This window comes from Mastomys coucha, unplaced genomic scaffold (genome assembly GCF_008632895.1).
Source record: "Mastomys coucha isolate ucsf_1 unplaced genomic scaffold, UCSF_Mcou_1 pScaffold9, whole genome shotgun sequence".
Lineage (NCBI taxonomy): Eukaryota > Metazoa > Chordata > Mammalia > Rodentia > Muridae > Mastomys > Mastomys coucha.
Genome location: NW_022196915.1, coordinates 7221390 through 7238473, shown reverse-complemented (window position 1 = coordinate 7238473; position 17084 = coordinate 7221390). Strand labels below are relative to the sequence as shown.

The 17084-nt window shown below is 41.4% G+C and overlaps 2 protein-coding genes across 4 annotated transcripts in view; both read left to right on the top strand.

Annotated features, from left to right (window-relative positions):
- Mss51 (MSS51 mitochondrial translational activator) overlaps window positions 1-9840 on the top strand; it is a 13355-nt gene extending 3515 nt beyond the window's left edge. Inside the window, exons 2-7 of the mRNA XM_031362049.1 lie at window positions 5479-5720; window positions 5964-6119; window positions 6916-7040; window positions 7456-8022; window positions 9074-9167; window positions 9481-9840. Coding sequence (XP_031217909.1) covers window positions 5503-5720; window positions 5964-6119; window positions 6916-7040; window positions 7456-8022; window positions 9074-9167; window positions 9481-9661 — 1341 coding nt within the window. The 5' untranslated portion in view covers window positions 5479-5502 and the 3' untranslated portion in view covers window positions 9662-9840. The remainder of the gene's footprint in view (window positions 1-5478; window positions 5721-5963; window positions 6120-6915; window positions 7041-7455; window positions 8023-9073; window positions 9168-9480) is intronic.
- A 2370-nt stretch (window positions 9841-12210) lies between these two features.
- Anxa7 (annexin A7) overlaps window positions 12211-17084 on the top strand; it is a 25610-nt gene continuing 20736 nt past the window's right edge. For 2 of the 3 annotated variants that reach the window (XM_031361666.1, XM_031361667.1), the window contains exon 1: window positions 12211-12441. The gene's annotated coding sequence lies outside the window, so the exon portion shown is untranslated. The remainder of the gene's footprint in view (window positions 12442-17084) is intronic. The other variant, XM_031361668.1, reaches the window with a different exon arrangement.

The following is a 17084-nucleotide window of genomic DNA, read 5'->3' as shown; positions in this document are numbered from 1 at the left end:
AAAAAAACTCAACTCAGGCAGTTATTCCTCATTTACTTCCATCCAGTCTCTGATAACTGCCAATCTACTATCTTTCTCTAAGTTTATTCCCTCCCCCTTTTTTCCTGTCCTTATAAATCCCAGTGTGTTCATCATACATTTTTATTGGACCTTTAGTTTCTAATTGACTATTCAGGACAGTGTTGTTCTGAACATTCACATCAGAACATTTATTAGATAACCATTTTTAGTTATTTGGAGGTGTATATACAAGAATGAAATTGCTTTGACATGTAGTAATTCTGTTATTTTATTTCCTTCCTTTCTTTTCTTTTAGTGAGACACTGTATTCCTGGCTAGCCTTGAAATTACTGTATAGTCTAGGCAGATCGGGGATTTGTGGCAATCTTCCTGCCTCTCAAGTATTGAGGTCCATAAACGGCCTTTTCTATTTCTTTTTTGATAGCCTTCTTTATAGGGGGATGAAATTATATTTCATTATTGTATATTTTCTGATAGGAAACCAGTGGGCATGTTTTCTTCTGCTTATTTTCCTTTGCATATATTCTCTACAAAAGGCCTACTTAAATATCTTCTCCCTTTTTTTTTTAAGTTTTATTGCATTATGATGAGAAACGTTACATTTCAATTTATCTGAATTTGTTAACATTTAAAAACATATTTTAAGTAAGTAGAATTAAATCACATTCTTGTTTCCCTTCAATATCTACAATATCTTTTTTTGTCATATTCTCTAAAATCTTCTCCCTTTTCAATATGTTTTCTTAATGTTTGAGAATTCCAGGCATGCATATAATATATTTTGACCAAATACACCTCTTATTCTTCCCTTCAACTTCTTCTGGACAGTCCACATGTATACACAAACAACATAGCCCATTCCCAAGTTCACTTCTTCCTGAAATAATTCTTTGAGTCCAGTCAGTGGTGCCTGTATGTGTATAGGTATAGGGCCATCCACTGGAACATGAGCAACTTTCCAGTGGCCACAGTCCCATCAATTGCCAGTGCTCTTCAGATAGGGGTCAGGCCTCCTGAATGCCTTCCCTCTCATGCTGGAATTTTGACTAGCTTGATCTTCTGTGGATCTTGAACAGGTCAGGTAACCACAGTCTATAGGTTTTTTGGTTTTTGGAGACAGAGTTTTTCTGTGTAGCCCTGGCTGTCCTGGAACTCACTCTGTAGACAAGGCTGGCCTTGAACTCTATAGTATGTAGTTTTATGACTACAATACCATGTCATGTCCAGGAGTTGGCATTTTATGGCATTTCTTTGCATCCTCCAGTTTTTTAACCTGATGCCCTAGTCAGTGTTCCCTGAGTCTTGGTGGTGTACATTGTAACATAGATGCTAGCTGTCCCATTTAGACCTGAGCACTCAAAGTCACCTGTTTTTTGCCACTTTGACCAGTTATGAATTTCTGCACTAACACTACTGTACATTGCAAAAAGAAGCTTCTCTGACCAGGGTTGAGAGCAGTACAAATCTATGGGTATAAATGTAAACATTTAGAAAGCAGTTTGACAGTGTGGGCATGTAGCAAACAACTGTACTAGGTTCCCCCTAGGGCCTATGAATACCCGACTCAGGCTTTCACCAGATTTATAGTACCAGGCATGAATTCCTTCTTGTGGAGCACCTCAAATATAATCAAAAAGTAGTTGGTTATCTTCTAATGGTCATGCTCCTATTTTACACTTAGTGAGCAACATCTTGCCTGGAAGGTCAGTATTTTAGCATTCAGAGCCCAACACTGGGTAAGGCCACTGGTGTCTTCTCCCCCAGCAGATAGCGTAGCATCTCTGGGACTATGAAAGCTAGCTACCAGAGAGAACATTGCTGAGCCAGTTCTATATATCTTGTAACCAAAATATGTATTGTCTTCAGCTGTGGGCTTCAACACCAAGTTAGGATATACTTTGTCTAGAAGTTGGGTGTTAGTGTTGAGACATTCTCACTGTGTAGCCCTGGCCTGACAATGTAGAGCAGCCTGGCATGAAACTCACAGAGATCAACTTGTCTCTGCTTTCTGAGTGCTGTATTTAAAGGCATGTACCACTATGGCTGTCAATAAAGAGGTTTATATATATATATATACTCTAAATGTTTATTTTCTTATAAATATATAACATAAATATTTCCTTTAATTCTTTGGGTTATTATTTCTCACTGTTGATGGTATCTATCTATCTTATTTTATCTTTTTTTATTTTTAGATTTATGTATATAAATGCTTTGCCTACATGTATGTATATGCACCTCATTTTTGCCTGGTGCTCAAGGAGGTTAGAAGAGAGTGTTGGATCCTCTGGAACTGGTATTAGCAATGTTGTAAGCTGCTGTGTGGGTGATAGGAATTGAACCTGGATGGATCCTCTGGAAGAGTATCTCATGTTCTTAAGCCCAGAGCCATCACTCCAGCCCTCGAGCCATTTTGCCATTAGTTCTCAGATTATTTCTGTCAGTATTTCTGTAGTCACCCTCTTCTTTGTAGTCACATTTTCTGTTCCCTGACTGTGTGCATTCAGTGTATTCCTATCTCTCAAGGTCAGTTCTAACTGCTTTCATCTCATGAAGTATATTTACTATGGAGACTGTCTTCTGCTCTCTCATTAGCTTTCTAGAAGATTTCATAGTAACTTATAGTTTGTGTCTGATATCCCCGTAGATGAAATACATACATTTCTTCCTGTTTTCAAATGGTAAACTTACTTTTTTGTATCCTAAACTGATCTCAAGCTTGAGTTATTCCCGCCTCAACCTTTAATCAGGTCATAGACATATGCCTACATTCCCAAAAATATATACTTTTTCATATTTGTCTCCATATAGTATTTTACAAATGATTTTACCTGTTTATCAATAAATATACATTGGGTGAGTGATATTTTAATTTTTTCCAGTATGATCCTTTGTGTCTAGGCACAGATAAAAGACAAGGCAAAAAAGATACTTGGGTATCACATCCAGTTAGATTAATAGATGGATATGGCTTTAATTTTACTTAAAGATTAGTATGTTTTAGAAATTTTCTTTATAATTTGTCTGACTTTTCTTTTTCAGATAAAGTGACTGTTTAGATTTTTATTTTATTTTTCTCCTTGATCTGCTAAACTCATTTTTAAATTATTTACTATTTCAGTTTTAGTGTGTGTGCTTCTAAAGAGTGCTTGAATATATATTTTTTCATTAATTAATTATTTTTATTTCATGTGCATTGGTGTTTTGCCTGTGTGTGTTTGTATGAGGGTGTTGGATATTCTGGAGTTACAAAAATTATGTTCTTTACATTTATTTGTGTCCATGTGCATACACATGTGTGCACACTCACATGTTCACAGAGATGAGAGAACAACCTTCAGAATCTGGTTTTCCTTCCATCATATGGGTTCCCAGGATCAAATTGTGTTTGTCAGTCTTGACAGCAAGCATCTCTACTTGCTGAGCCACCTTGCTGGGTCCACTATTTTTTTTTCTTTAAAAACAAAACAATGCCTCTACTCCAAATAAATCATGGTTAAAAAAGAGAGAGAGAGAGGAAAAAAAAGAGAAAAAAGAGGAAAAATAATTAAAAATAATAAAAAAAAAAAGAAAGAAAAAGCAGGTAAAGGGATGGTTCTGCAGAGGACCCCAGTTGTAGTTTTCAGCATGCACATGGTAGCTCACAACTATCTGTAACTTCAGTTCCACGGGATATCACACCCTATTCTGATCTCCATGGCACCAGGCATGAATGTGACACATGTATATGAATATGTGCAAGAACAACACTTATAAAAATAAATCTTCTAAAGAAACCTGAGGTCATGAGGTGGCTCTGTGGGTAAAATTGCTTGTCTGGCAAGCCCCGATGCCCTGAATTTTCCTGGAACCCAATTCTATAGTACACATTTGGAGTTTTGTTGCTCTTATGCCAAGTGGGGAGGTAGAAAGAGGAAAATTGCCTAGAAAGTTGTGGACTACCTAGTTGGATTGCACTATGAGATATAAAAAACAAGAAAGATCCTGCCTCAAACAAGGTAGAAGGCAACCAACAACTCCAGAAGTTGTTCTGTGAATTCCACATACACAGTGCAATATGCATGTATCTGCATCTATACCCATACGTGTAAAATAAAGATCAGTATGATATTAGTCCCATTTATCTTAAGCCCTGGTATTGTTTGGATGACAAGCATCAGCCAGATATGGTATGTAATAGATCCTAGTTGGTTAATATTTTCCATTTCTAAACCATCATTAAAGAAAATCCTATGTAGACTCACATCATCTTTTGTTAGGACCGAAACCCTGCCATTTTGATTCATATGTTCCCAGTGAAAAACTGGTAGTTATTTAACTTAGCCTAGATGTGCTTCATTTATTCTGTATCCCTGACAAAAAGATTTTGCAGTTTCTGGTCTCTCTACCTCTCAATTGCCTTTGAATAGTTTCATATAATCTTTCATATACTTGAAGACTTTTTTGATGAAGTTGGTTCATGACTGACTATCAACACTAGTGATTATAGCTTTTGGGGGGCCTTTAGCAGAAGCAGTCCCCCAGTGTTGTCTTTTGTCCTGCTGACCACCTCCAGGCATATGTCACAGGACAGCTCATCATATCCAGTAAGGTCCTAGTGGATGGTTGTGAAGGTGACTAGAACCATGGCACTAGTTTAGAAGGGCAGAGAGGGGAGCCATTGGAACAGGCCGGCATATATTAGGTTTTATAGTCACAACTAGGTTAGATGAGCCAATTTCCCACCTGTTGGTAGTTTTGGATAGCCAAAACTTGTGTTGCTTTTTCTTCCTTTTTAAGTTAATTTAACAACCTGTGTTCTGAGACAAATATGGTAGCATACAGCTAGGCTACATAAGAGTGTCTCAACAAACTACCAAAACTTCTCTGTCCCGCAACTGGGGATGTATGTAGTTCACTTGATCAAGTGCTTGCCTGGCATTCATGGGTATGGTCCTAATACTTGAGAAATGGAGCCAGAGGATCAGGAATTCAAAGTCACCCCCAGCAACACAGTGATTAGGGACTATCCTCGTGTCCTCCTGCCTCCCAAAAACGGCAAACAAAGACAAGTCTCGAGGCTATTTTGATCAACCCAGTTCTTAACCACTGCCTTTTTAAGGGTTTCTTAATTTCTTTTTTGTACATTTATTTACCAGTATGTAGAGCTTCACATATCACACAATACATAGATTATAAGTAATCATCCTCTTGTGTTTGCTTGACAGAGTCTTGCTATACAGACTAGGCTGGTCTGGAACTCTATATGTATTCCATAGCCTCCTGAGTACTGGTATAGAAATGAGCTACCATGTGCCCAGTGGTCTCCTCTAATTTCTATAAGTGTTTATACCAGTAAGTAATCTATAACTAATGAATAAATCTTCTGATAGTTGGGCCTCAGAGACCTGAATGGGAAGTAAAATGCCAGGCATCCGAAGATTTGCATTCATTTTGTCAAATTCCATTACTGTTTAGCACTGGTCTCCAAGTTCATTGATCATGGCTCCTCGTTCACGGCGGCGAAAGCACAAGAAACCTCCACCGGTGATTCCCATGCTTGAAATCCCACCCACAGAAGTGTCTCCAGTGTCTCCAGCCCTCTCAAAACCTGGCCCTAGCATTGATGCACTTGGCTTCATTTCCTTGGACAATAATGTACCAGGTCTGTCCCAGTTGATCCTCCAAAAGCTGAACATGAAAAGCTATGAAGAATACAAGTGAGTGACCAGTTCTGTGAAAAAGGCATAGTATCATATCAGAAGGTTGGACGAGTATAATTTAGGAATTTCTCATTCTGACCTTTGTCAGTCATGTTACTATAGAAGAAACAATTTGCTTAAGAAAATGGGAGTAGGATACATTTAAGATTACAATAAGAATCCATTCAAGGCAGAGGAAGCACAGAAGAGATTTGGGAGATGCTTGTCCCTGTTGCACCTTCTTCCATACTGTCTTTGCAGGTTGGTGATAGATGGGGGAACCCCAGTGTCAAGCTTTGGATTTCGGTGTCAACAAGAAATGTTCCAGAAGATGGAGGACACTTTCAGATTCTGTGCTTATTGTAAAGCGCTTCCTCATAGCCTTTCCAATTGCAAGGCTCTCCGGCACTGTAAGAGGTGACTAGGGGCCAGCGGGGACATTGAGGGATGACCCTATACTAAGTCCTCATTACAAGAACAACAACCCTAAGGGGTTTTGTTTGTTTTGTTTTGTTTGTTTGTTTTGTTTCAGTTGTTTTTTGTTGTGTTTTGAGAATTAATAGTTCCTTATTTTGTGTGACCCCAGTTTTAATCCTGTCTATTTTGGTATTGTGGGAGATGAAATAACAGTCTTCCACTTATTTCTTGAGTACACAGAGGGTAAGATGACATTTGTTCTGAGAAGGCTGAAGTTGAGATATACCTGGTAAGGAAAGCATCAGCAAATATCTAGGGTTTTTTTGGTTCTTTACTATTTTCTTTCTTTATGAAAGAGATTTTGTTTTGTTTTGTTTATTTTGTTTTTTCAAGACAGGGTTTCTCTGTGGAGCTCTGGCTGTCCTGGATCTCACTCTGTAGACCAGGCTGGCCTCGAATTCAGAAATCCACTTGCCTCTGCCTCCCAGGTGCTGGGATTAAAGGCATGCGCCACCACTGCCCGGCCTTTATGAAAGAGATTTAAAAAAAAAAAAAAACCCTAAGTTGTTTTAGATCAGTGGAAGTGGGAGCTGCACTCTGTCTAAGAATGATTGTATTCCTAATCCGTTTACTTCATCTGCCGCATGGTTTCTGCATTTGGAGTGTTACTGTCATTCTCCCTACCTTCCTCACCTCTCACTGGCCTTTCTTTGTAGGTACAGACATCCAGCCCCTTCCCTGGACACAAAGACATCTTTGTGACACAGGAACATGTTTCTTTGGTTCATTCCCTCAGATGCAGAAATGTCTACTACTGTGATACAGAGTGCCAGAGGTCAGATTGGCCAGCACATAGGAAGGTTTGTCGAGAGCTTCGTCTTGTGGCTGTAGATCGTGTCATGGAATGGCTTCTGGTCACAGGTAGATTAGAGGCATTAGGAAATTGTACTATAATAGCAATTGATGATGTTAGTTAGAACTAAATAAAAACATGTTATTTTTAGGGGAAAATGAGAAACTGTGAGAAGGAATGAGGATACTTGTAGTTAAAGGTTGGCAGAATAAATATGGACGAATTACTGAGGGGGGAATTTTTAACTCAAGAAAGGATTTGATGTTTCTTTATTTTTTAAAATTATGGGTTTCTGAGTATGGGTTTTTGCATATGAGAGCAGTGTCTCCCGAGGCTAGAAGAGGACATGGGATCTCTTAGAACTTGAATTACAGGAGATGAAAGTTGGCCAATTTGGCTGCTGGGAAACAAACTCAGGTCCTTTCCAAGTGCAGTGTACCCTCTTCTTTCCAGCCCTGTTTATTAACTCTTTCTGTCCCACAGGTGATTTTGTCCTACCCTCAGGACCTTGGCCATGGCTGCCTGAAGATATACAGAATTGGGATACCTGGTTTTCTATGAGGGGTTTACAGCTAGAATCTACATTGAATGCTCTTCTGGGTAGTTACGCTATGACCATGCTTTGGGAGAGTCTAGGAAGGCCACGGCCAGACTCAGATGTCTTGCATGGCTCTTTGAAGCGGTTGATGACAGATGTTCTGTCACGGCCCTTGACCCTGGGCTTAGGGCTTCGGACTCTGGCAATAGATGTTGGGAAGCCTGGGGGAAGCACATTGCATGTGGTTGGTGCTTCCCACGTGGAGACATTTCTCATTCGTTCTGGAGATTATGATGAGCTTGGCTATATGTTTCCTGAACACCTTGGCTTTCGTGTGATCATGGTGGGTGTGGATGTGGGTACTGACCTTTTACAGAGTTCCTCATCTTTACCTCTGGAGCCTGGAACAATTCAGCTTAGTGGCCACAGGGCCATGTATCATGACTTCTGGGAGGAGCAGATAGAGACTGGGAATCTGGCCCATCCAGATTTGGTGGCTGCTTTCCATCCAGGTAAGAACTGTTCATTCAGAGGAATGCTAAGGAACTAGTAGTTTTCCATTCTGCACTTATGTCCTAGTTAGGATTTCTATCACTGTGATGAAACATTAAAATCAAAGGAAAATTAGGGAGGAAAGGGTTTATTCAGTTCACACTATAGTCCATCACTGAAGGAAGTCAGGGCAGGAACCTGGAGGTGGGAGCTGATGCAGAGACCATGGTTGGGTTGTGCTTACTGGATTGCTTCTCATGGTTTGCTCATTCTGCTTTATTATAGAATCCAGCCCAGGAATGGCACCCCCTACAATGGACTGGGCCCTCCCCCATCAATCACTCTCTTAGTTAGGGTTTTATTGCAACCATGTCCTAGGCAGTTCTTATAAAGGCAAACGTTCAATTTGGGCTGGCTTACAGTTTCAGAGGTTAAGCCCATAATCATGGCAGGAAGCATGGTAGTGTCCAGGAAGACATGGTGCTGGAGAAGGAGCTGAGAGTTCTACATCTTGATTGGCAGGCAACAAAAGGGGACTGTGTTGTGTGTCATAACACATGTCTGGTCATAGCTTGAGCATATAAGACCTCAAAGCCTGCCCCTGCAGCGACACACCTCCTCCAACAAGGCCACACTTTCTAATAATGCCACTCCCTATAGGGCAAGCACCCAAACACATGATTCTATTGGGGCCAAACCTACTCAAACCACCACAATCATTAGTTAAGAAAATGACCAAATCTGGATCTTAGGAGGCATTTTCTCCTTAAGAGGTTTCCTCCTTTCAGATGATTCTAGTTTGTGTTGAGTTGACATAAAACTAGCCAGGACAAGTTACTTAAATCTTTTTCACTTGGTCTTTATTCATTTCTTTTAGTCTTCATTAAATACAGTATAATGATGAGCTTGGTTGATCATTTCCCCTACATATTACCTTGGTTCAGAATTTTTTATTGAAGTTCCTAATGGTGAGAACTGGGGTTGAGCAGATAACATCAAAGATGTGTCCTGCTCTTAGGCTGTACCTCAGCCTTTCCTACCTCTCTTCCCATTTCCATTCTTGTTCTTCAGGTTTCCATGCCTCCCCAGGCTTGATGGAAGCTTGGCTACCTACCCTGCTGCTACTTCGTGACTATGAGATTCCAACATTGATTACTGTTTACAGGTTTTTACTTATTTCTGTTTGTGATCCTTTTTGGACACAATTTTTCCTATATACAAATATACTCATTTTGATTCCCCTTGCCTGTTTGTCTTAGGAAGATAGTCTCCCTTCCTATATGTGTCTGTAAAAAAAAAAAAATTCTGGGAACTGTTCTTTGCTAATCAGGGATTTGGTGAGACATTTGGGAGGAAAAAAGTAGCCCTTGCTTAGTACAGCTTTAGATAATTTTTGGGATTGATCATGAATTGTGTTGCACTTGGGCAATTTCTGTTCTTTTACACTAAGTCGAGGGTTTTCCTTCTCTCTTCCCTAGCCAACCGGAATTGGAAGCCTCTTTGCAGATTCTTGTGAACTTGGATACACACATCATTGCTTGTGGAGCCAATCCTTTCGCGTCCCTTAAACCAGAACAGGTCTATTCTAATCCCAACAAGCAGCCAGTATACAGTAGTGCCTACTATATCATGTTTCTTGGAAGTTCCTCCTGCCAATAAGAAGCAACTAGAAGAAAAACCTTGATTTTTTTCAGTAATTGAACCAGATCCTAACTGAATGCCTGGAAAATGGAAGCTTAATCAAATAACCCTGTTGATGTTAGATTTTTGCCAGCTTTGAAACATATTGTATGCTAAGCCTTATTCACAGTTCAAGTAAAGATTCTAAACCAATGGAAGTTAACATGACTAGACTCATTTCTGATTATTTTCCCCTAGAACTGGGCATTGAACCCTGAGCCTTGTACGTGCTAAGCAAGTGCTTTATTATTAAGCTACATTCCTAGCTCTCTTTTTGTAATTTGTTAGTTTTTAATCATTTATTTGAGACAGGGTGTTATTAAGATGTTCAGGTGCCTCAGCTTCACACAAGAGTTACAGGTCTGAAACTTGGGTGAAAAAGGAAAAAAGACCAAAGAAAAGACATTTATTTCTCTAAGTTACAGATTCTTGGATTTCACAAACCAAGACATTGGAAGGTTTGTTATCTGGGTAATACCCATTTCCTGGTTTATAGAAAGCGGCACCTTTCTTTGCTCTCACCTGGTAAAAGGGCAACCAAACAATCATACCTTTTAATCAGGGCAGTAATCCCATACATTAGGGTAGTATTCTCTTGGTTTAGTTATCTCCCAACAGCCTTACTTCCTAATACTATAATCTTGAAAACAAAGACTTAAAAACATTAATTTTGAAGTAGATGCATACATTTAGACCATTGCAAAAATTGGAAAAAAATATCCTTACTATTTATGAGTCACCTTGACAAGGATCAAAGGAATAAACTTTTCTTTATTCCTTCCTTCCTTTTGATTGTTTTTGAGAAAGGATTTCTCTGTGTAGGTATCCTGGAACTCGTTCTGTAGGACAGACTGAATAAAGACCTTTCAACAAACCTTGCTAGAACAATTGGATAGCCACATGCAAAAGAATAAAGTTGGAGCCCCAATTCATATCATATAAAGTAAATTCAAACTGTGTTGTGCAACATGCCTGTAATCCAGTACAAGTGCTGGTATGGTAGGAGGCTCGGGAATTGGGAGGCTGTCCTGACTACACAGCAAGACTGAAGTCCACAAAATCAGCAGTATTCGGGAGGTAGGGTAGAAGGAAGAAGGATCCGTTCAAGCGCATCTGGGGCAGCACAGCAAGTCTGAGGTCAGCTTGGGCTATATGAAGATCCAGCCTCAAACTGTTTAAAATAGATCCGAGATCTACAATGCTTAGATACATAAATCTTCATGAATTTGTGCATTTTCTTAGATATTACACCAGAAACACAAATGTTGGCTTTCACACCAACTTAGGCAGCTTTCTGTGCCATGTGCAAAGACTTCCCTTGTATGAAGCACCTAGAGACCTCTACCTGCCAGGCCCCGCCCTACAGATTACTCTAACAGAAGAGTGGCCAGGCCCTGACCTACAGAAAAAGAGGCTCATAATCAGGCCACCCTGGAAAGGTCTACACCTCCTGGCCAAGTAGAGGCAACCACCTTCCCTAGTGTATCTTTTCCACTAAATCTCTTCTGTAAGGTTTGTTGTGTGGTGTGACTTTGGTATTCCTACCTTCCACTTCAGGGATGTAACAACAAATAAAAACAAAAAAATTACCTTATTTTAGATTTTATGTTTCAAATATCAAGTAAGCAAAAGTGCTTTGGGCCAGTGAGATGGCCCAGTGGTAAATGTACCTTGCAGCCAAGCCTGGAAAATACAGTTGCATTCTCCGAAGCTACATGGTGGGAAGGGAGAACTGTCTCCTCCCCCAAGTTGTCCTCTGACCTCCACATGTGCCCACACATGTAAATACATCTTATACAAATATACTTTTTTAAAAAAAAGTGTAGTGTAGTGGAATTGGCGTATACTGAGAGGTGTGAAGGCACTTGGCTCCATGCCTGACCAAAGTGTTTATCGTGAAGCCTTATGACCTGAATTCCATCCCTGGAAATCACATGGTAGAGGAAGAGAAACAATTCCTACAAGTTATGCTCAGGCTTACATACCCAAGTAACATTTTTTTGTGAAAGTGAAAGTCTTGGTGGAGAGCTGGCTCAGTCACGTGCAAGTATCAGCCTGTAATTCTACACTGAAAATGCATGCATGAATCCCAGGAGGTCACTGGCCAGCCAGTCTTGCCTTACTGTCATCAGTCCCAGTGAGACCAACGTTTTAAAAAACAAAAACAAAAAGCCAGGCGAACATTTGGTTGACCTGTAGCTACTATTCACATCAATATGGCCTGTGTGTCTGTATACACACACACACACACACACACACACACACACACACACACATATATATTTATTCCATGTAGATGTTTCAGATACCTAGTTCTATATAGAGTGAGTTTAACACTAATGGACCAGTAGAACTTTGAACCAACTCACCCCCTGCTTAGTTTTGCTTAATTCAACTCCAGTTCCGTCTACCCACAATTCTCTATAGTCACAAGAGACAAACTCGCCCTAGGTTCTCGGGAAACCCTGAGGCCCGGAGCTCACTCATTTTGAGTCCTTCTGCTCCGCCCACTCGAGCGGCCAGACCCAAAGCTTCAGTCCCTTCCTACAGTAGCACCACCTGGAGTAGATCCAGCTCGCGGAGATAGGACACGTGTTAAAACCAGTGGAGCCACCTGAGGGGAGCAGGGTCCCGCCCGAGCTTGAGGGCGGTCCAAGCAGCCAGCACCCTCGCGCCGCCCATGCGCCACGCCCTCTGGCCCTCCCTGGCTCCATATTGCAGGAAAGCGGGCTAGGGTGTGACGCTGCTTTCTTGTTCAGGTGAGGACCCGCACCCCCCTCCCCTTGCTGCTCTTCCGCCGGCCAGTCAGCCGGTTCCCAGTCTAGTCTGGCCTTCCGCCCTTAGTGTCCTAACGGGGTGGGCCTCGGGTGGCGGAGACTCGGACGGGTTTCTGGGGCTGGGGTGGGTTGGGCATGCTTTCCCCGCGTGCGGGAGGACTGGGAAGGCCTGTTGATAAATCATTTTAAGGCTCAGGGTGGGATGCCAGAGAGCAGTGGTACCCCGCTTTCGGTCATGTGGGCCGCAGGTGGAGGAACTTGAGGCCAGAGGGTGGCTCTGGTGAAGCCCCTTGCCAGAAAGCCGGCTAACAGCTCCGAAAGCTGGTTTTGGCTAGTGACTAGACTTTTTGGTGACACAGCAAATTTAGGGGAACTTGAGGAATTTGTGCTGTGCTTAATGACACCTAGGACAGAATTCACAAGCCTGATATGTAAGCTCCGGCTTAAAATTCTTGGAAACTATTCTAGTAACAATCTAGATTTTTTTTCTTCCTAGTCCTTGACCCATATCAGACGTCTAGGTAACCTAGATGCGGAGGGGAATGGTTAAGCCAGGGAACAAGTGAAAAGATGCCAGGAATCTTACCATTATCTATTACATTTCCTAATTGCTGCCAGGTGATCTGTCTCAATTACAGACAATTAGGCAAGGAAAACATTAGAAGCAAGTGGAGTAAACAATTTTGCCCCCGCAAACTTAAACCACCTTTTAGTCCTCATGAGGGCTACCTTCCCATGCAGAGGACTAAGCAGTGTTTCCCTGTTATTCCCAGTCATTGCTTTAAATGGCCCTTCCGGAACCTAGAGGCGGCTTTTGGAGAACTGTTCCTGTTCTTGCCTGACTTAAGTCACATTTCCTGTTTCCCCTCCGTGTTTGTCGACACCGTTCCCCACCCCGAACCCCACCCTTAACTTCTTTGGCCTCTTGTCAGCTGAGAGACTGGCATAGACGCACCCTTTTACTAGCTGACTCACTGGGTGGAGATGATTTGGAGAACCAAGAATGAATTTTCCAAGTTTTTCTAAAGGTTGTTTGTAACTTAGGGCGTTAAAGGGAAAACAAAGGCTTTGGTTCACTCAGAAGAGTCCTGTTAACTTGAGTAGAGCTGAGTAATTTGTTGAGTAACCGTAGGGTTTGTTAGCTTTTTACAAAAACTTTAAAGGCTACTTTTTTTAAGTGGTCACGTGAGCAATGTTTAAAGGGGCTAAAAGGCCATTGAAAATTGAGCTGCTTTGTGGTGATACACGCCCCCCCCCACACACACACACCTGCATGCACTCTCCCGGGCAGGCTGCCACCCTTTTCTGCTTCCCTGTCTCCTTCCTGTGAGCTTGTCTACAGAGAGAAAAAAGTGGGTGTATTTCTTTACCAGAATGCTTACAATCTATCCCGTTTTTCACTTTGCTTTGTTTCACTTACCATGTGGGATAGATGGTTTTATATATGTTTTTTTAAAAGATTTATTTATTTATTATATGTAAGTACACTATAACTGTCTTCAGACACCCCAGAAGAGGGCATTGGATCTCATTACAGATGGCTGTAAGCCACCATGTGGTTGCTGGGATTTGAACCCAGGACCTTTGGAAGAGCAGTCAGAACCCTTAACCACTGGGCTATCTCTCCAGCCTCCTATATATGGGTTTTTAAAAGCACTTTTAGAAGGTGTATATTCACTTTATGAATATTCATGTGTTTCACTGTGTCTAAGTGATGTTTACATTGTCTTGAACAACTTTTCATATCACAGATGATGCTATGATGAATAGCCTAGTACCTATATAAATGTGCATTTGTGAAGGTATTTCTATGACCTATATGGAAATGGCATTTCATTTCTGGTACTTAATAATCTTCCAGTCTCACTGAAGTTGTTTCAGTTTTTCATATGCTAATATCTAGATAGTCTTTGCTTTATTTGTTTTTGTTTTGTTTTAAAAATCTTGGTCTAAGTCCTCTAGGCCCTTAAAGGTAAGATTTAATATAGTAGCTAAAATATAGAAATAGAACTTTATCATTAGAGTGATTCATTCATTTATCTGTGTGTGTACATGCATGTGTGTGCAAGTTTGTGGGGCTGGGTGCACATTCCACAGTGTGCATATAGAGGTCAGAGGAAAGTCTTGGGTGTGGGTCTCTTGCTATCTATCCCATACCCCAGGCAAACTAGCCTGGAAGCTTACAGGGATTTCTCAGTCTCTACCTCCCATCTCACTATAGGGGTGCTGGAACTAGAGATTTGAGCTACCTTTCTCAGCTTCTGGGGATCTGAATTCAGATCTTCAGATTTCTGTAGCAAGCACTTTACACACTGAGTCATCTTCCCAGTCAGTTCTCCCTCTCCAGAGGTACACATGTGTTCTCTCTCACCCTCTCTCCCCTTCCCAGTCAGTTCTCCCCCTCCAGAGGTACACATGTGTTCTCTCTCACTCTCTCTCCCCACTCTTCCCCCTCTCCCCTCCTTCCTTCTCTCTTCCTCCCACTTACCTCTGAGCTACAGTGTCAGCCTTTTTGTGATCCTAAGCATTATTTCACAGATTACTTTCAGATTTCCCCTTTGATCCTGATCTCTTTCTTTGGTCCTCTAACAGTCCTTTAGAAGCTGCAGGCTTGCCCTTACTCCTCATGGTAATCAAGAACAGGGAAGAATTAAAAAGAGAAAGAATTTAGCCTCTTTCTCTTTTTATGCACAGGTCTTTGGCTTTCAAGTAATTGAAACCAGACTGAGTCAATTTTATTATCTTACTGTCTTAGTGTGTGTGGGGAGGGGGCCATGTGTGTGTTCATGTTTCTACATACATGTGTGTGCTGGTGTGCACATCAAATGACCTTCTCTCTTGTTCTCCACCTTATTTTTGGAGTCAGTGCCTCTCATGGAAGCTAGCACTCTCACTGATTGCTGAGACTGGTCATGGAGATTCTGTCTCCTCGTCTTCCCAGCCCCTAGCTCTTCTGTAGCTCTGGGGTTCCGTATTGTGCTGTCACACCTACCTTTTTACATGGACACTGGGGATTTGGAACTCAGATTCTTATGTATGGCAAGCAGTCTGCAGATGGAGCCATTTCCCCAGCCTCAGTTTACCTTATAAACTTATAAACTTTGATATTGCATATTCTCAATCATAGCTTCTTGCCCATGGTTATGTCAAAGGACACTGTAATAACACACTTATTATCACATCCTCTTATATTGGACACACAAAGAATTGAATTTAATCAGATTTGTTATCGTTTGCTGTTGGGGAACCTGAAGCAGGCCCTAGGCACACGCATATTATACCACTGACCTATACCTCTACTTGTTTGCTATCTTTAGGTATAAGAAATAGAAATCATTTATGTCTGCATTGAGGAGAAACACACCATTTTAAATTAATCAAATTAGAAAATATTTCCAGAAATGGCACAATACCCTGGTACCAAAGTATAATTAGCATTAACTTGAAAGTTTTGTTAGAAATAGAACCTTGGGCTGGTGAGAGGGCTCAGGGACTAAGGTATGTCCTAGTTTGGTTTCTTGACCAAAAGTAACCTAGAGAGGAATGGGTTTATTTCATCTTGTACTTCTAGGTAACAGTCTACTTTGAGGGAAGTCAGGGCAGGAACTCAACAAAGCAGGAACTGAAGTAGAGATCATGGAGGAGCACTGCTTCCTTATCTTCTTCCTTCCAGCTTGTTCAGTTTGCTTTTTCCCACAACCAAGTACCACCTGCTTACGGATGAGATTGCCCATAGTGGCCCTTCCACATCAATCATCAGTCAAGGAAATGCCCTCTAGGTTTGCCTAGAGACCAGTCTGACAGGAGCATTTTCTCAACTGAGGTTCCCTCTTCTCAGATGACTCTTGCTTGTGTCAAATAGGTAAACCAACAACCAACAGTGTGTGTGCTCCCAAGCCTGACATTGTGAATTTGATCCTCAGAACCCAACCCCACAATGCAAGGAGAAAACCTAACCCCTCAACTTACCTTCTGATCTCCACAAAATGGTGTGGGAATGGTAGCACCACCTGTGATCTCAGCAGGCTGAGGCACTAGTTGCAAATTCAAGGCCAGCCTCATCTGTATAGTGAGTTCCAGTTTACCTGGGCTGTCTATGGTGTGGGACCCTGTCCAGAAAGGCCGGTGGAGGAGTGGGGTAGACTCTTAGTTCCCAACCTAGAACTATTGGATCATTGTGCTCCTCAGTGAATTAGCAGGAGATTTACATGTATAACATGTGAAAATCCCACTTTTTGTTCATGCTATTATGTAAAGAAAGGAGAAATCAGGTTTAAACTAAAGGAAGAAATGATACATGAGCACAGGCTTGAGGGCCAAAACAGTAAGAGTGGATTAAATGAAGGAATGACACCTGGGCGATAGGACTGGAGATAAGGCTCAGTAGTGAAGAGCACTTGCTGTTCTTCCAGAAGACCTGGGATTAGTTCCCAGCGCTCACCTAGCAGCTTACAGCAGTCCTTAATTAACTCTAGTTCCAGAGGATCTGGCATTCTCTGTTGCTCCATGGGCCCTGACAAGTATGTGGTATACACAGTACATATAGAAACCAATCTTTTAAATTAGAGAAAAAAATTGTTGACTGTAAATTGGAGTGGTGCCAAGGGGGCTGGAATGTTTGACCA